Below are 20,135 nucleotides of genomic sequence, written 5' to 3'. Positions count from 1 at the left end.
CTTGAGATCATGAGAGGACGGGGCTATGATGTCATGAGCTCCCGGCTTCAGCGTTTGGAACAGTCTGTTGAAACTTTAATTTAATTGAAACTCAGCTGATGAAGCCCTCTAGCTGCTCTGTTAATAACTGTGGCATCTAGGCAGTTAAATGCTGGATGGTGGTCGCTGCTTGTCTCAGATTTTTGCCCCAAAACACACTGGCCCTGAGTGGAGTGTGGGTTTTAATTCCCTACAGTTTTTTATCCACAGTATTTACTAAGGTTTCCCTACATTGTGCACTTTTCCCTACATTTTGCTTTTTTTGACACATGCTTTGATCTGTAGGGTTTTCCTCAGCTGAAATCCACCACATTTTCTGTGGAAACTTAGTAAATATGTTGGGTTTTTGTGTTAAAATGTTGAACACGCCATAGGTTTTCTCAGTAAAATGTAGAGTTAGTTGTTTTTTGTTTGTTTTTTTAAATTCTGGCACAGACAGAATTTCGGGCACAATACGTCAATTTGGTGCACAACCAGACAAAACATGTCGGGTTTGCAATAGTAAATGAGGGCCAATGGGGGAGATTTATCAAAACTTGTTCATAGCAACCAATCAGATTGCTTCTTAAATTTTTTTTAGAGCCCTTTTCAAAAATGAAAGAAGTGATCGGATTGGTTGCTATGAGCAACTCAGCAACTTTTCCTCTGGACAGGTTTTGATAAATCTCTTCCAATGTTATCTGGAGGTGCTGAGTGATTAAAGGGGTACTCCAATGGAATACTTATTTTTTATTTTTTTAAATCAACTGGTGCCAGAAAGTTAAACAGATTTGTAAATTACTTCTATTAAAAAATCTTAATCCTTCCGGTACTTCTTAGCTGCTGAATACTACAGAGGAAATTATTTTCTTTTTGGAACACAGTGCTCTCTGCTGACATCTCTGTCCATTTTAGGAACTGTCCAGAGCAGCATATGTTTTCTATGGGGATTTTCTCCTACTCTGGACAGTTCCTGACATGTACAGAGAGGTCAGCAGAGAGCATTTCGGTCATGATGTCAGCAGAGAGCTCTGTGTTCCAAAAAGAAAAGTTTCCTCTAATATTCAGCAGCTAATAAGTACTGGAAGGAATTTTTTTTAAAAGAAGTAATTTACAAATCTGTTTAACTTTCTGGCACCAATAAAAAAAAAATAAAAAATAATGTTTCCACCGGAGTACTCCTTGAACATTGCTGCTGGAGGCCTAGAAAACCTACCTTGGTCTGCAATCTTAGTATGATGGTTTCTAAGTGAAGTGCTGCCCCTCTCGTGCATGCCAGGTTTGAGAGGCGCATGCAAGTTGCCGCAGAAGTCTAAGCCAGCTCTGAGCAGGTATACATTGTAGCCAATTTGGCACAGAGAGATTATGCCTGGGTCAGCAGGGTGCAGACCCAACTGTAAGCTGCAAATTCTGGTAAAAAAAAACTCACAACTTCTTGCCAGGTGGAGCAGTGCAACTTCTTTTTGCTTGGTGCAGTCTTGGTAAATCTCCCCCTTGGTGTAATTTATCTTCAGTATGCTAGCTGTACTAGGTTTGCAGTAGAAGGCCTGGTGGGGTATGTAATAGCAAAGTTGTTGAATCCTACTATGCAACCAAAAAGCCAGGATAACTTAGTGTTGATGGCTTTTTATCTGCTCTTTAGTATTGCATGTACAATATGGACATTTAATATGGATGCATGCAGGGGTGTGGAAATTTTATTTAAAAAAAAAAAACAAAAGACTACCGTGTATATACTCGAGTATAAGCCGAGGCCCCTAATTTCACCCCAAAATCCCAGGAAAACTTATTGACTCGAGTATAAGCCTAGGGTGGGAAATACATCATACCCCCTGTCATCATCCAGACCCCCGTCATTAACACCCTCATCATCATCACCCTGTCATCATCACCCCTTCATCATCACCGCCTGTCATCATCCCCTTGTCATCATCCCACACCCCCCCTTCATCATCCCCTTGTCATCATCCCACACCCCCCCCTTCATCATCCCCTTGTCATCATCCCACACCCCACCTTCATCATCCCCTTGTCATCATCCCCTCCCCCCTTCATCATCCCATTGTCATCATCCCCACCCCCCTTCATCATCCCCTTGTCATCATCCCCTTGTCATAATCCCCCCGCCCCCCCCTCCATCATCCCCTTTGTCAATGTCTGATACAGTGGTCTTCAACCTGCGGACCTCCAGATGTTTCAAAACTACAACTCCCATCATGCTTGGGCAGCCATCGGCTGTTCGGGCTTGCTGGGAGTTGTAGTTTTGAAACCTCTGGAGGTCCGCAGGTTGAAGACCACTGCGGTCTTCGACATCATCCAGCCCTCCTCACCCCCTTTAGTTTTGTACTCCCCTCCGCTCGGCGGGACGTTAGGGTGCGCTGGTCCGGTGCTGCAGGACTGTCCGGTGGGATAGTGGTTCTGGGCTGCCATCTTCACCGGGGGGCCTCTTCTCAGCGCTTCGGGCCCGGAATAGAGGCGTTGCCTTGACGACGACACAGAGGGACGTTGGTAATGAACGTCCCTCTGCGTCGTCGTCAAGGCAACGTGACTATTCCGGGGCCGGGCCCGAAGCGCGGTGAAGATGGCAGCCTGGAACCACTATCCCATCGGACGACCTCCCCACCGGACAGTCCTGCAGCACCGGACCAGCGCACCCTAACGTCTTGCCGAGCGGAGGTGAGTACAGAACTAAAGGGGGCGAGAGGGGGGGGCTGGATGATGTCGAAGGCCGCAGTGGTCTTCAACCTGCGGACCTTCAGAGGTTTCAAAACTACAACTCCCAGCAAGCCTGGACAGCCGATGGCATCCCGGGCTTGCTGGGAGTTGTAGTTTTGAAACATCTGGAGGTACGCAGGTTGAAGACCACTGAGGGCGGAGAGTTCACTCGAGTATAAGCCAAGGGGGGTGTTTTCAGCACGAAAAATCGTGCTGAAAAACTCTGCTTATACTTGAGTATATACGGTACTGGTCCATGGGACTAAAACGGAGCAAAATCTACTTGTCCCTCATGACAATCCACTTGTCCGGACAAATTTTCGCTTTTACACTTTCTTCCTCCTCGCCCTATAATAGCCATAACTACCTACTATAATAATACCTTTTCATTTTTCAATAACATATTCTCCGAACCAAAAAATAAATATATATAATATATATCGGTGAAGTGAAATTGAAATAGTACAAGATCATTTTGGTGGTTTTCTTTTCTACACCATTTACCTTGTGGATGAGCTAACATGTTGTTTTGATACTTTAGGTCGCCTGATTACAGCAATACCAGATTTGTATACTTTCCGTCATGTTTTACAAATAAAAAAAATCAGAACTTTTTCCAATTTTTTTTAATTGCCATTTTTTGACCCCCGTAGCTTTTTAAAAAAAATTTTTTTTATCGCATTCCAGGCTGTATGAGGGCTCATTTTTTGCAACATCATCAGTTTTTTTCAGTACCATTTTGGTATTGATCTGATTTTTTAATCGCTTTTTAACTTCTCTGGGATATTATAAAAATTGCAATTCTGTGGTTTGGTATTTTTTTTACATTTAAGTAATTTACCATATGGAATTCATAATGTTATCTTTTAAGACTTCGTACAATTATGCACGCAGCGATACTAAATATGTTTTATGTTTTTATATAGGAAAAGGGGGTGATTTGAACTTTTAACATGGAAGGGGTTAATGTGTGTCTTTTAAACTTTTATTAAAACTTTTTTTTTTTTTTTACACTAAATTACGGTAGACTTTTAGGAGAAATCATTAGATTTCTCATACAGATCAAAAGTTCTATTGAACTCCATTGATCTGTGTGCTCTGCGATCCATTGATAGAGCCTGGCAGGACTAGGCTCTATCAATGACAGAGCCACAGACTCCAGGGAAGCAGAGGTAAGCCCTCCGGCTACCTCTATAGTGGATCGCCCCCCCCCCCCCCCCATCAATCAACAGCGATCATGCTGCGGGAGGTTTGGGGCAGCGGGCGATTCACCCCACTAGCCCACCAGGGAGCGTTCTCCATATAGACTGATGACCTCCACCGTGCTTGTCAGGTCCGGCCCTGCTTGCCTGAAGCAGGACTAAGGGCCGTAAAAATTCACCTGCCCTTCACTGACTGTCCCGGGCATCAGGCAATAGGAATTCCACAACCCTGAATGCCTACTGTATATACATTTTACAGAGAAAAATTCACTTCTTAGCTGCTCTTTCCACACTCACATGTTACGCTTTTCCTTATGTGAAGTGTGAGGCCAATCTAATGTTACCTGGAAAATATTAAAAGGCAATAGTTTTTCCTAAGCACATAATGAGTCAGTCCTAAAAGTCCATTTTTCTTAGGTCACAGTGTTCTTCAGGAGTGAATAAAATGTGCTTGGCACACTGACTGCAATACTTGTCAAACTGCGTTTTTTTGCTAAGTTAATTTCACATTTTGGCCATATCAGTCTGTAAGCTGCTGAAAATGAAGACATATTTTTTTAAATTCCCCCACACCCCTCAAAAAAATAAAACCCTGATGACCCCCCCCCCCCCCCCAAAAAAAAAACCCCAGAAACTATTGGAAAGTACAATGCTAATTTCCCTACATTTTGCAATAATTTCCGATCAGGAATTCTTTGTGGATTCTGGACCAGCACTTTTTGTAGGGTTCAAACGATGAATCTGATGGTTTTGTAAACATAAGTGAGGACACGTTCCCTTTTCTTTAACAAAAGTGTTGAGTCTGTGGGTTTCATTTGCATTTCTTGTGCATGTAAGAGACAATTTTGGTGCACAGGCAATGCACTAAAATTCTCTAACAACCCCCCAAAAAGTATGGATTTCATAAGAAATCCCTATCAGTAGTGTTATTTTCCTATCATTACTTCCTTTTTTTTTTTTCTTGGTTAATATGAATTTAACATTTATAATTTTACCTTCCGATTGTGAATTCTTACATCAATAACTACAATTTTTCCCTCTGATAATGCAAACATTTGGGCATGTATTCACTGTTAAATGAGACAGCCTATATGTATGCAGCATCATCAATCGCATATATATCATGGGGCAGGGGTAGTTGTCAGAGATAATCTGTTTACACTGAAGAAGCTTAGATATATTGCTCATTGAGCATGCCAAGCCCTGTACAGTGTAATGGTGGGCTGCTATTTAGCAAGTGAGGGACAGTATTGGACAGGTAAAAAGCTGACTGATGCTGGCAGCAAAGTAAAGTAGTGCGCTGCCATATGAAAATAGTTTGTTGCTCTTCTTGCATTCCCTTAACAGTTGTGTGCCAATTGCAAAACTAGCAGCAAAAAATGGCAATTAGACAACCGGATCCTCGTCAGGCGCAGTGCAGTAGAAGAAAGATCCGTATTGCTGGAATTCACTTCATAAGGTTTTGTTTCAAAACAACCTAAACGCGTTTCTTGCCCGTAAAGGGCACTTCATCAGGCAATGTGTACCTTAGTAAAACGAGCTCTTTGAGTCTGGGATATCGGGTTATGGCAAAACACACACAAAATGACTGATTTATTTTTATTTAAACACGTTTTTAGAGTGTTTGCAAATCCTAGAATAGATTTTAAATAGATACAAATTAACATTGGCTTATTAAGAATTTGGTCCTAGTATTTGCTACACATAGGAATTTAGACTGAGTCCCTTTGGAAACGGCCTGATGTGAGTGGTGACAATCTATGTATAGCACTGCAGAATATTTTGGTGCTATATGAAGAGCAAAAAATAAAACTTGTCAACTATAAAGATTGGAATGACTCTTATACCTATATCAGTGTACAAAACCAACAATACAACACTGGAGTCACTTAGAGAATGTTAAAAACAAAGAATTTTATTGGTATACATTAAAACCAAATCATATAAGAGAGAGGAGGAAAAAAAAAACATCAAAAAATTGCGGCATCACTGGACAACTTGCATGACATGCAAGATGGGTACTATTCATGCTATACTAATACAAAGTGCAATAAAATGGCATATATGGTAACGTAGGTGCATATAAGTGCAGACAAGTGCCGTATGCTAACAATTGTAAACATGAAACAAGAACAACCGCGTAGCAGCATGTAATACCCAGGAGCAGGATGACGCCACTCCTGCTCCTGATTTGGTTTTAATGTATACCAATAACATTCTTTGTTTTTAACATTCTCTAAGTGACTCCAGTGTTGTATTGATGGTTTTGTAGTCATTTGGGTGTTCACCTTATTCCATAGGCGTTATCACTATCTAAGGGGTATTACATACCTACACCTTACATTTATTGCTGTCTCTTCTTTTTGCTATATCAGTGTAGCACACTCAGTAAAGGAGGCAGACATATGACAGAAACTTGTCTGCACTGGGTAAGTTTGTATCCATTTGTTTGCACAGAATTACAACCTCTGGATCATTCACTGATGGTAAACATAAGTTCAAAAATTTCAATTTGTTGGTGTCAGAAACTTGCATACCGTAATTTTTTTTATTTCAAAATGATTATACATTTTATGTCTAAAAAGAAAAATTGCAACTAACGTTGTTCACCATTCCATAGTATAGATAATGAACATTGTTAGACTGGTGGTCATCTGTCTGCTTGTTCTTTATATTATGGTCATAGCTAAAAGGATATGTATGAAGCAGGCCATATGTGTAGCTTAGGCAATTCTCCATAGAAATGGATGGCATTTTTGTGAAAAAATTGACTGTTAACTACTATATACATCTATCTTTTGTTCTTTAGGGGAGTTTTTGGATAGATTACGGCGGAAGAATCATCGAAATGTTACAGTGCTTGATCTGGGTTGTGGAAAAGGTGGAGATCTGCTAAAGTGGAAGAAAGGCAGGATAGATAAACTTGTGTGTACAGGTATGATGTACTGTTGCATTTTATTTATTTGAATCCAGTTTTCATCTATAATCCTATGAAATGTTTGGATTTTAATGTGTTCAACTTCCTAATATGCTTCCTAAAACCTTGTTTTTTGACTGTACGATAATCCCATCCACAAAATGGGCACAGGTGGAGGGTGCGATGACTAAATGTATATCCTGATGCGTTAAGTACCAGGGCACCAGGACATACATTTACGTCCATTGTCTGTTTTGTCACAGATACACTTTAAGCACGGAAAGGTATGGAGAGTCAGACTGGTGCTCACATGATCAAGTTACTGCAGTGAAACTTATTGATACAACTCTGCTGGAACAATACAAATAGTGCTGTAAAAAGTTATAGTGAGTGTGCATGATATAGGTAAAACCTGAAGTGCTTTTTTTCAGACAACAATAGACTGGAAGGTGTTAAAACATATGTTTTTCGGTCGCCTTATTGGGGGACACAGACCATGGGTATATGCTGCTGTCCCCTAGGAGGCTGACACCAGGCAAAAAAGTCGGCTCCTCCCAGCAGGATATACCTGCCCATAGGCACAGAGCTAATCAGTTTTAGCTTAGTGTCAGTAGGAGGCAGATAGACCTGGAGCTCTCTCCAGACCTGGTCTTTTCTGTTTGTTATTTTCTAGCTAGGGATGTCTAGTTAGTTTTTTTTTTTTTTTTTTTTCCCCTTTATTTTTCTAGGTTGGGCGGCAGGAGCATGGTGCTACCTAATCGCCAACATGCGACAAAGGGGCACTGTCAACCCCTTTTCACCAATGGTCAGCACCTGGCGGTAGCACCCTGGGTCTGGGTCCCCCATTTGCCTCTGGCCGCTTCGCTATGGCAGTTTGGCGTGATGCATCGCGGCCTTAGCTGACTGAAGACATCTGGGTGAGTATTGGAAGATGGAGTCCGTGGGTGAGTATGAACTTCATCCTATCCTCCCCCTCTCTCCCTTGTGCTCCTCCCAGGGGCCCCCCTTCTTATAGTGCACAGCTCCTTATCCGCCATTACATGTGGCTGTGCTGGTCCCCTCATGGCCTCTGGCGGCATGTGACGGCGACAATCTGATTGTCTGTTAATCTAACCCTTGCTGCACTTGTTTTGCGGCCAGGCTCATTGTCCTAGCAGCGTGTTTCTTATGTGCTGACTGTAGACTCTCTAGGGCAGCGGGTCCCCGCTCCCCGTTTGGCTGCCGTGATCTTGGCAGACTAGTTGTATACGCCAGGGGGCGGTTATCTACAATTACTCCCCAACAACCCCCTCCCCCCGCTCCTGCCGCACCTGCAGGACCATATTGAGGCCAGGCTCAGTGAGCTTGCCGTGTGTTTTTACCTTGAGGACTGGACCCTCTATAGCAGAGGGTCTTCGCTCCCACGTGGCTGGGCAGTGCAGCAGTGGGGACGAGACCGGCTGTAGCATACAACCGTCCCCAGCCTGGTCTCTGATGCGGCTGCTGGGGAGAGGCGCGGTTTCTAGCATGCCTCCATTTTTCCAGGCGGCCGGCGCTCCATTCATGTGGCCATTTCCCCGTCCGTGGGGGCGGCTTTTGGTGGCATCAGGGGCATTTTTTATGGCGTGCCTTTTCTTCTGGGGGAAAGTTACACAGCTTCTCACGGGCGCTCTGCATCCTCCAGTGGCTGAATACTGCATTGTTGTCAGCACTGTTTTCTTGCTGAGTGTAAGGCTCCCTTCTAGTGGTCTAAAGGGGTTATTACAGCTACATAGTTTTTTTTTCTTTGGCCCTTCCTATGGCTCCAGTCTGTTTTGCAGTTTGGAGTTTTTTCCCCCAGGTCCCCTGCCTTCCTAGTATGCCTTTAAGGCATTCTTGTCGATTTTCGGCCTGTTGGCTAAGATCAGGTGTAGTATCTGTTCTGATCAGTTACTATCCTATACGTCCCCTATTCGAGAACCATATATTGATTGGATTTTTCAGAACGGGGTGGGCAATTTTGAAGCTTGCTTCCGTAGCCCCAGGTGTTTGACTGATAGGGCAGTTCTGCTAGTTCGGTGCATCCCACATTTTGGAATGCTTAGGTTTTGGTCAGAGTATTGCAACACAAGCCCTTGTGCATTGTACCATTATGCTCACATATGCTGCAGACCTAGTGTCCGCACAAGGTGCTTTTAGCCAATGTTCCTTTGCTTTCCTTGCAAATTGGTCACATTCGCTGAGCTATGCAGTTTTGCCAGAGGTTCAGTCTTCGGGACAGTAACCAGCGTTGTCTACTTATATACAGATTTTTCATGTTATTATTTATTATGGAACTTTTTGTTCAGTGCAAGCTTTTCTATTGTATAGTAACCAGCATTGCTCGCCACACTGCCCTTACCCTCACTCAGGGAGTAACATTCAGCCTGGCATCAGTCTGCCTGTTCCCTTCACCACCTACTACCCTTACAGAGTCCGCTGCATCCGCTTCTGCAGTCGCGGTGCCACACTTCCTGTGTGAAGTGACCGAAGGGGTGTAACATGGACCCTCTACTCCATCCATGGAGGTTGTGACGTCTGCGGCTCTGGTACCCTGCTATGTCAGAGTTGCCTGTTGTTCTTGGACCTCTGAGATGCCCATGGAGGACGTGATGTCTGCAACGCTCACGGCTGAAGCCCTGGTGCATCACGGCATGGGTGTTGCCGGGAGGGTGTTCCATCATGCATCCAATTTTCCATCCATGGGTGCGCGCTACGCCACATCTGTAGCTGAATTCCAGACCCTCGCTACTGGTGGGAGAAAACCAAACATTGTGTCTCTGCGGGTACATCCGCTTACATGGGTGATGTTACATTGAGTTGAAGTGGTATGGGCTTCTAGTGCGAGGGGACCAGTTGATGACCCTGTGCATTCCTTGGGTGCTTGATGGTGGTGGCATCCACCCTTGAGGGTGTAGCAGTGCCTTTTTATCTTGGATGATATTTTCCCCCTAGGTTAATTTATTCTTCCCTGGCAGCCCTGGTTCGTTCAGGTCCCTCTCCCTCTGTTTCCTGCCTTGCAGGCCCTTCTTGGGGTCTCTTCCAGGTGGCCTCCCCATGTCTCATTCTCCGGGGTGGTTTTACTGTTGCTTTTACCCTTCCGGGGGTTCTTGTCTCTGGCCTTGGCAGGGTTCTGGTCCCGCTTTTCTGTCTTTTCCCTGGGGGAAGCGGTCTTTGTTCGCTGCTCCATGTCCTGCCCAGGCCTAGGTGCTCGTCAGCTGGAGTGTTCCCTCCAAGTAGAGGTCTCTGCCTCTCCTAGTTTAGGACTACAGGGTCCCTCCAGTTCTTCCTGGATCTGGTATTCTCTGTTGCTCTGGATGGGGGGCTCTGGTGTTCCTGATGGCTCTGCTTTCCTCTCCGGCCTGTTTGTATTTCTTCTTCTCCCTCCGGTGTAGGAGGGGCTCTGAGTATAGGGCTTGCTGGTCATCTTGGTTGCCCATTCTGGCCAATTTGCGTGTCTTCGGGCATAGTCCCTTGTCGCACGATCTTGCGCTCTCTTGGCTATGCGGCATACGCTTGTGGTTCTCTTTTCCACCCGGCTTTTCGTAGGGTGGTCTTGGGACTGTGGATTGAGTCGGGGCCTCTCGGTTCAGGTGGTCGGCATGTGCACCTTGCCCTAGCCTCCTTCCTGCCCGGTTTCTTTGTGCACTCGGGACTGTACTAGAGTTATGCTTTATTTCTCTCTTCGTCCCATTCTAGCGGCTCTGTTATCCACCTTCTGAGTCTTGCCTTCTTGCTTGGGCGTGCTCAGCTGTATTCTTTTTTTTTTTTTTTTCGTTCTCTCTCCTCAGCCTCTGTCCTATGGTTGTGGTTGGACTTGCATCAGGGCTATCCCTTCAAGCTTCTAAGGTGTGTTTTTCTTCTGGGAGTGGTGTTTCCTTGCCATTTTGCCTTGCTTGGATGAATTTGTGCATTAGGGGTTCTTTTATCTCTCGCTTCTGCATTTTGGCCAGGCCTCGGTGGTCCTGCTTCTTTTGTCTTTTCCTCAGAGGTGTTTTCTGCTCTCCTGCCAGGACGGGTTCGGCCCAGCAGGCCTACAGGGCAACCTTTTTTGATCCTTTTGGTCGGCTGTTGGGCCCCAGTTCCCTACTTTTGGGTCTTTGCTCACCCCTCATGTTTTGCGGGGGCTTCCGGGTGGTTGGTTGCTGGATTCTGGTTTCCTCTGAGCTTCATCCACTTTCTTGGGCGAATGGTTATGGCTCAGTCTCTGGCCTGACCTTTCCTTCTCTGGCAGTTGGTTTTCCCACCCCAGGGACTGCTTTGAGACGTCCCATGGTCTGTGTCCAATAAGGCGACCGCAAAAAGGACATTTATTTTTATTTTGTTCTCGCAGTAAAATCTTTCTTGTAGCCTTCATTGGGGGACACAGCACCCACCCATTTGCGGTTAGCTGGTCAGGTTGTTTGTTGCCTGTTCTTACTTTTGATGACCTGACGTTTTCTCCTTTTGTGGTTTGGTTAAGTGCGGGTGCACAGCTTTTCATTTTCTCTCTAAAGAAAAACAGCACCACCCTTGTCCTCAGGTTGTTTGTGGTATTGTATTTCAATTCCATTAAACTGAATGGAGCCGAGTTGTAATATGACACGTAACCGCAGTACAGATGTGGTGCTGTTTTTTTTTTTTTTTTTTTTTTTTTTTTTTTTTAAAGAAGTCAAACAATTTTTTATTTATTTATTCTTTGATAACCACTTTTACTAGCCAGTATGTGTTTAGAGTGTGGGAGAATACCAGAGAACCCAGAAGAGAACTTAGACACACTATACATATGTTGTCCTTAGTGTAATTTCAGTCCAGGATCCCTGCATCACAAGACCACAGTGCTACATACTGAGCCATTGTGAAGCCCCATTTGATTTCCTGAGGAGCAGGTTGTTCTGAAACAAATATAGCAGTATAATACTTGTAGTACTGTAGAGAGGTGCCGCTAGATCGGCTTTGTGTTCTCCCAATGTCATGCACTGGTTTCTCAGTGTTACAAATCATGTGTAACTGCTAAAGTGCACGCGATGACTGGTTGAGTCTCCCTGCCAGTTATGTGGCATTGTAGTTTTAGGGTACGTTCATACATACAGGATCCTGCTCAGATTTGATGCGCAGGATTTGTAACTGCAGATTAGAATCTGTGCTCAGTCATTTAGTTTACATTGAAATCTGCAGCAGAAAATCCTGTGCATCAAATCCTGTGCATCAAAGCCTGTGCCTCAAATCCTGCACACGTGTGAACGTACCCTTTAATATGGTTTTCTTTGCAATGGTGCAGGAAGAGCTTTTGTATATTGAAAATATTGCAGTATGTGGTAATGAATGGAAGTACAAAACACACTTTATATATCCTTTCTGATATTACTCATTTGATATAAAAAAGTGAATTGCTATTCGCTGTTGAAGCCTTTGTTCAGCTAAGTCAGTTGTTTCACAAGCTGCCATAATTATGCTTTTTACTTGTAATTACTTTGGATATTTGAGACTTTTCAGATTTGAGTTCCTTTTGTACCTTTATTTATTAGAAACTGTTGTATAGCTCTTATATTTGGTGGAGAATAGATAGAGCACATTTCCCAGCATTTGATTTTTGTATGAAAAGACTTCATTGTTTATGGTAGCCCACAGAGTATATTCCTTATGTAAAGATCCGTTTTCACAGCTCTCCGCACCCAGCAGCTGGTATTGTTCAAAGACCTAATCACTTCTGCCGCTAATTAAGTATAGAAGCAGACCAGCTATAGATTGTCTGCCCCATACACCACTGTCCTCTCTGCCATGGTTCATGGTAATTAATTTTAGATATATTTATTTTTTATAATTCTTACAGATATAGCGGAAGTTTCTGTCCAACAGTGTGAACAGCGGTATTCTGATATGAAAGCACGGAACCACAGAGAACATATTTTTGAAGCAGAGTTTGTGACTGCAGATTCTACAAAGGTACATCTTGTTTTCATTGTGTAGGAGGGCCAGTAAATAAAATAACATTACATTCAAATAGATAATGACTTTAGGTACCCAAGTGTTATCGTAAAATATTTTTTTGTAATACAAATGAAATGAAGACCATGATTGGTCAGGAGAAATGAGCATACCTGTTCACTAGCTTAATTCATTTTATGCATAAGCATTATATAGAGGCGTTGGGAGGCAAATCTATTACTAGTTTTTACTATTACAATTTTTTTTTCTTGTCTATAGAGCCATATATTTTTTTTATTTATAAATTTTAGTGTATAATTTATCGTCTGCATGCACATCATTGGACACATCATGATGTATGTAGCAGGCTCAGGAGCTAATCCCGTTCCATACAAGGCGGATGGAGGCTGGTATCAGCAGCCTGCACTTATGGTTAGTGACGGGCATTGTAAACCATTCAGATGGCAGTCATTTAATGCCCTTGAAATCATTAGCAACCTCAGCATAGAGGCACTTTTCTGCCAGTTGGGCGAACCAGGAACTGCTCCTCAAACCTAATGGGGAAGGGAGAGAAGCAAGACTGAACGTATGTGTCTACCTTGAACATAGTAAAGCTATTATAGTAAAGCTAAAGAAAACAGTGCCTTGATACAAAGATTCATCTAGTAATTTAGTAATACATGGTATACATACAAAAAAAAAAGTCTAATACTTCTGGTGGGACAAGTCCTTTAAAGAGGCACTCTACTTTGATATCAGTGTTAAACTGATTGCATAGAAATACAATACCTGGCAACATTGTAATTTTAATAAAACAGAGAGAGAAACAAAATATTGCACTAAATGATCCCAATCCCATAGGAGGTAGAATCTCACAAGTATATCAATTGTAATGGAGGTGAATGCGTCCAGGGTAACAATTGTATTTCGTGTTAAAAAGCAAAAATAGGGGAGCACTTACCATTACTTAAGAAGTTAAAAATGTATTCTTAAGTATAGTTAAAAAAGTTGTGCAGATCAGGTAGACGTGAGGGGGAGGTGTACAAGTAACCACCGAATCGCACCTGTTCGAGGTGCTATCTGACTTGAACAGTTCCCTTCTCATGTCTACCTGATCTGCACAAGCTTATAAACTAGACTAAATAAATGTTTAACTTCCTAAGTGTTGGTTAGTGTACTCCTATTTTTTCCTTTTTTACCATGGATTGTAATTTTCATATTTGCTTGATCTTAATACCTTTTTTTTTATTTTATTTTTTCTAGAAATTTTTTACATTAAGCATATTTCACAATTGCATTCATTTCAAATTTTACAATCATCTTCATAGGAATAACAAGCAAACGGTCTTACCATGTCTGTAATGTGACTACTTACAGCTGCTTACTTGAACCTATTCCTGCTCACACAGAGCAAAAACAAAACCAGATTTGCTTGACTATTATTCATCTGATCATTGCCATTTCCATTTTTTCTCCCCCCACAGGGATTTCATTTGACAAATAGCTACGCCAGATTGTTTCCTTGTTTAACAAATCCAATGTCTGCGTAAATAAACATGCATATAATTATTTCAAGGGGAAATGGACACGGCAGATTTGATGAAGGCATTTTTGCAGCTATCTTATTCATCTGAAATATCCCATTCAGATGAAAGGAGTTTCTGCAAAAAATCTGCCATAAACTGGTTCTTAAAGTTTAAGTACTGAATACTTCTATTTATCATGTAGGAATTTCAGTCCCGCCACTGTGGCCAGCTTGCTGCCTACTGTTTTTATTTTTGAGTTATGTTATATAAATGGTATGCAGTAAGTGCATTAAACTACCGTATTTTTCGTCATATAAGACGCTCCGGCATATAAGACGCACCTAATTTGACAGGATAAAAATCTAGAAAATAAAGATTCTGAACCAAATGCAATGTAAAGTATAGGACAGTGATCTTCAACCTGCGGACCTTCAGATGTTGCAAAACAACAACTCCCAGCATTCCCGGACAGCCGTTGGCTGTCCGGGCATGCTGGGAGTTGTAGTTTTGCAACATCTGGGGGTCTGCAGGTTGAAGACCACTAGTATATGTCGCCCTCCATCGCTGTCGCCGTGTCCTTAGGGTGTCCCCGTCGCTCCGGAACGTCTCTGCTGCCGGGTATCCTCGCTCTCCGTCGCCACCATAACGTCGCTACACACGCCGCTCCTATTGGATGACGGGAGAGCGCCGGCCATGCAGGGGATCCCGACATGGAGCAGACACCCCGAGGAGGCAAGTAAGGTCCCTCCCAGTGTCCTGTAATCTGTTCGGGACGCCACGATTTCACCGCGGTGGTCACGAACAGCCCAACTGAACAGCCGGGTTAGTGTTATTTTCGCTTCCAACGCGGCGGTCAGCTTTGATCGCCGCATCTGAAGAGTTAATACAGGGCATAAGCCGCGATAAGTGTGTATTCGCCTTATAAGACGCACCAACTTTCCTCCCCCCCCAGTTTTGGGGAAGAAAAAGTGCGTCTTATACAGCAAAAAATACGGTACTCCTACTACTGGTTCCTTGGAGCCGGAGTGTAACCTTTTGTTAATTGTGTGTGTGTGTGTGTGTGTGTACAACTTTGGACTCTTTGACACTTTGAATAGGTTTGGCTGCTTTCTCTATAAAGACATATCCAAAACCTTTTTAATGTAGACACTATTTACACAAATAATGTTATTTGAGGTAGCACAGTCATATAGAGAGAACTGCTCTCCATATACCCTTTTGGGGAAAATGGACATCATGGGAGAGGAATCTTCTATTAAGCCTAGGCTCTGGTATACCTGAAAACATTTTCATTATTCCTTATGAGAGATGTGTGATGGATAGACATGAGGCAGATAAATAGACACGAATTGTGTTTCTGTCAGTGCTATAGACTTTGAATAGAGGGGCAGCATGCATTTTCTACAGCTTCTTTATTCAGGCTCATGAGAGCAATGGGACCCTGGTGATCATTGCAGGTTCTAGTAGATAAATGATAAATACTGACAAAAATACCCTGATAAGTTAAAAGCATAGCACACCAATGAGTCATAACATAACAACATAACTGACTAGTGACGTGAAAAAAATGTAATATCTTGTTACAGTGGGATCTGTCAAGAGGTGGGATGTATTAGGCAGAAATAAAGCAGTAACAGTAATTTCTTGACGGAAGCAAGAAAAATGGGCAAGCGCAAGGTTGGGAGTAACCTTGACAAAAGCCAAATTGTGATTCTTGATGATTGGGTCAGAGCTGTAAGACAGCAGGTCTTGTAGGGTGTTCCTGTATACAGTGGTTAGCAGCAACATGGGCACCTGAAGGTCCTATCTGGTCTGATAGCACAAACTGCTTGAGAGAGTCAATGCTACTACTGTCCTGTCTGACTTCTGTCTGAAAACAGAGAGGAGAGGGTTATAGAGAAGCCTGAAGTGATTGGATAAAGAGACCCAGGAATGCATAGCAGACTTATGGAGGAATTGAATGCATAGTGAGTGATGGCAGGCTTAGTGCTTACCTCGGACATGCCCCTTCCATGAGTTGTGGATCTCAGAATGAGTGAGCTGCAGAACAGAAGAATTTGATCCAAATACAGAAGCTAGACACCTATAAAGACATGTAAAGCATCTGCATGTCATAGTAACACTTAAAAGCATTATTTTCTTTCCTCTAATATCACTGGTACACTTTAAAAGTCTATTCACATGTACAGTATCCTGTGCATAATTAATTCATAGCATTTGAAGATACAGGTTTAAAGCTGTGAAGCATCTTCAAATCCTGCACCTCAAATATGCACAGGATACTGTACTTGTATACACCCTAAGTGTAGGGTCACACATGGCAAATTTTCCTACCCGTTGAAGTAAATATGTAGCAAAATCACCTACACTTATTTTGTTACCCATTAACTTCAATGGGTAGGAAAATATGCCACAGCAGCAAAATATGTCCGGTGTGACCCTACCCAAAAAGATTATCTAGCTTTGTTGTGTGGTTTTTAACAATAAGGCACATTACAAACATGGGGGTAAATGCACACTTACTGACATGTCGGTTTCTATGTTTTTGCATCAGCACCTTGAAAAGTGCACATTTAAGAATGAGTCCAAATAGTCTCATTAAAAAGCTGACCCTCAAAGCCTATGGCTTTTTATTTTTTTATTTTTTTATTTATTTTTTTGTTATCGCTAATGTTATTGTCTTCTTTCAGGGTCTTTTGTTGTCTCTCACTATTCAGCAGTCCAATAACAATCGGCCAGTCCTTTTCACATTAGGATACATTCTCTTCATGTGATGGCTCTTTTATTTGCGTAATTGCTGGGAAGGAATCTCAATTTTTATTGTTGTTTTGTAACGTGCATAGCAGGAGTTATTATGGGGAAAACTTCAGGATGTGCTGTGATGATTGTGTGTTAGGTTTTATATTATATAGATGGTTTTGGGCCTTTCCGACAGAGATTGTCTTGGTTGTACTTGATTTCAATCAGACTCCTGTGTGGGGATTAAAGCTTATTTGGAACACATGCAGTCGCTGTTCAATCAAATGAGAATATTCTTAATGCAGCACACTTGATGGCTTTCCCTGATGACAGCATGGAGCCAAGGTTATACACAAAGTCCTTTCGATATAAGCATCTTTATTGAATTTGCTTGGCTTTTCGGTTAAAAAATTTAAGGGATAAAAGAATGTTTTAGTAGTGGAACAAAAACTTTTAAAATGTACAAAATCTTTAAAGCCATTTGACATCTCCCTAAATTCCTTTTTATTTATTCTAGGAGCTTTTATCTGAGAAGTTGAAGAATCCAAACATCACTTTTGACATTTGCAGCTGTCAATTTGTTTATCATTATTCATTTGAGACATATGAGCAGGCTGACATGATGCTGAGAAATGCTTGTGAGCAACTTTGCCCTGGAGGCTACTTCATCGGCACTACTCCAGATGGCTTTGAGCTGGTGTAAGTGTTCTTGATCCTTTTTATTGCTCCTTAAACTGCTCAGAAAAATGAGCTGTCTGTTTCGTTACACTGCCAAAGACTGGTAAACAAGCATCCTCTTGTGACAGCTCTGGCAAGAAGTGTTGATAGAGAATTGTAAGTTTGGATTGTCAGCCCTTGGCAAGTCTAGAATGTGAGGAGATGAGTTGGAAGATGAGACGGAGGCAATGAGAGAAAAAATAAACTGCTATTAGTTACTTTTATTATTAGTCATTAAAAGGGGTTATGCCGAAGATGGATGATCAGTATCTGATCAGTGGGTGTCTTAACAGCTTGGTCCGCCACCAATTCCTATAACGTGCCTCCCTTTTTCCACTTGGTAAATGGAACGATAGCTGTACTCCGCCATCTTTAGAAATCTCATGGTGGGTGAATGGAGCAGGGACCCCCCATTCTTATCTGTGAGGGTTTGGATTTCCACTGTTGATTGGGATATCCTCTTTATGCATAGCCTTACTGTTGGACTCTTTTAGTTCACCAATTATTGATTAATTGCGTCAACTATTTCCTTGTATGCTTTTATTACTGAAAGACCGTTTCCGAAATGTATGCAGAGTATACAAAAAAGAGGATTGCAGCAGCACACATTGGTCAAAAAATTTAGGCTCTTAGCGCACTTTTTGATTTTGTACAAACACTTTTTTGCTTGTTTGTACAACTCAGGGGGAATGGCACCCTCTTTAGCTGTGCACCCCTCCCCCTTTTTCACAGGTGGTGTTTTAAATTGTTTATGGATCCAGCATGTCACCCAGTCAGAGGCTATATGCCCAGCAGAGGTGAGTGGATATTTGAGCGTTAGGCTCAGAATTTGTGCTAGGGTCCATACTAAATGAGGCCACCTCCCCGTGGTGGATGGGGGACACGTTTTGATCAAAAAGTGCGCTAAGAGCCTCAATTTTTGACCAATGTGTGCTGCTGCAATCCTCTTTTTTTGTATACTCTGTATCTGCCATAGCAGTGTGCACCCGTGTATTAGGTTGTTGTGCTGGCTATTTTTCTTTTTGCTTGTCTGCCTTAGTGTTACCATATCCTGTCTAACCTCTGTCTGATTTTGGACCTCCCTTCTTGCTTCATTTGTTTTTTCTACACCCTCAAATATTTTATTAAAGTGAAACTGTCAGCTTTCTCCTCCCGCACTAACCAGTGGTACTGACTGGTAGTGCGGGGTACACTGATCAATTTGATGCTTACCGTGCCCGGATCCGCCACGCTGTTCGACCCTAATCTTCTATTTTTGGGATATGCTAATGAGGTGCTAACTGGCATCGGCCGGGCTAACTGGCACTCTGACATCAGTACCGCTGGCCACAGTGCCGCCCAGCTCATCAATATTCCTCCCCTTCGGCCACCTCTACCTCTTCTCCCCACTCTGTAATGGAGAGAGGGGAGGAATATTGATGAGCTCGGTGGCGCTGCGGCCAGCGGCAGTGACGTCAGAGTGCCGGTTAGTCCAGCCAGTGCCAGTTAGCACCTCATTAGCATGTCCCGAAAATAGAAGATTAGGGCCTAACAGCGCGGCGGATCCGGGCATGGTAAGCATCACACTGATCATAGTCCCCTGCACTTCCAACCAGTACCGCTGGTTAGTGAGGGGGGAGAAAGCGGACAGTTTTTTCTTTTAAACATTACTTTTGTCCCTTCTTCCTGAACATCATCTTCTGTCTCATCCTCAGAATTTTCCACTACTATTTTTCCTTCCCCCCCCCAGCCCCCCCCCCCCCCCCCCCCCCGGCTACTGTTGGCTCACCTTTCCACCTTTAGCCCCTGGGGATCTAAAAAATTTTTCCATTGAACTTCCACCCACCGCTCAAACTCCCTTCTCCTTTTGGCAAGTCGATGTCAACCACCCGACATGCGGACGGGCACCGAATCCTCTTTCCCTGCATCCTTTTTACCCCCCCATTATCCTATCCTCCACGACCAATTTATTCTTCTTCCTCAACAGTCATCTTTACTCTCTCTTTTTCCCCTCACCTTCCGGCTCAGGTCAGTATTACAACCAAAGACTCGAATAACACCAAAGTCTATTATTAGATGTTAAGACCGGGAAGAGTAAACACAGTAATAGAAAATCAAAGACTAAATAGCTCCTGGAAGTTGCAATAGAACAGTTTGAAGGTCCAACAATCCTTATATCATTGTTGATTGTATAACCAGACAATACAGGAACAGATTGTTAGTTGTTAGTAAATCCAGTTTTTACCATCCCTTACTAGGAGGTTGTTCAGTTATTGCCTATGTCCAAAGAGTCCTTTGTTACTATTAGATATTATAGCCAGCAGATGTTTATTAGTAGCGTACACACATTTGTTATTATATGTTAGTACATAAAGGCTTTCTAGCTGAATTCATAGTAGCAGGATAGTTATTAGTTAT

At 42.8% G+C, this 20,135-nt stretch overlaps 1 protein-coding gene and 1 non-coding gene across 4 annotated transcripts in view; both read left to right on the top strand.

Annotated features, from left to right (window-relative positions):
• The window catches only part of RNMT (RNA guanine-7 methyltransferase), a 68,481-nt gene that overhangs the window by 14,155 nt on the left and 34,191 nt on the right, over positions 1–20,135 (top strand). For all 3 annotated transcript variants that reach the window (XM_056521498.1, XM_056521497.1, XM_056521496.1), the window contains exons 5-7: positions 6,745–6,870; positions 12,662–12,774; positions 17,539–17,720. In XM_056521498.1, coding sequence (XP_056377473.1) covers positions 6,745–6,870; positions 12,662–12,774; positions 17,539–17,720 — 421 coding nt within the window. The remainder of the gene's footprint in view (positions 1–6,744; positions 6,871–12,661; positions 12,775–17,538; positions 17,721–20,135) is intronic.
• On the top strand, positions 8,709–8,899 carry LOC130275219 (U2 spliceosomal RNA). The gene has a single exon (XR_008844708.1). It is a non-coding gene; the product is annotated as a U2 spliceosomal RNA (small nuclear RNA).

This window comes from Hyla sarda, chromosome 5, assembly GCF_029499605.1.
Source record: "Hyla sarda isolate aHylSar1 chromosome 5, aHylSar1.hap1, whole genome shotgun sequence".
NCBI classification, from domain to species: domain Eukaryota; kingdom Metazoa; phylum Chordata; class Amphibia; order Anura; family Hylidae; genus Hyla; species Hyla sarda.
This window is presented reverse-complemented; position numbering and strand designations above follow the sequence as displayed.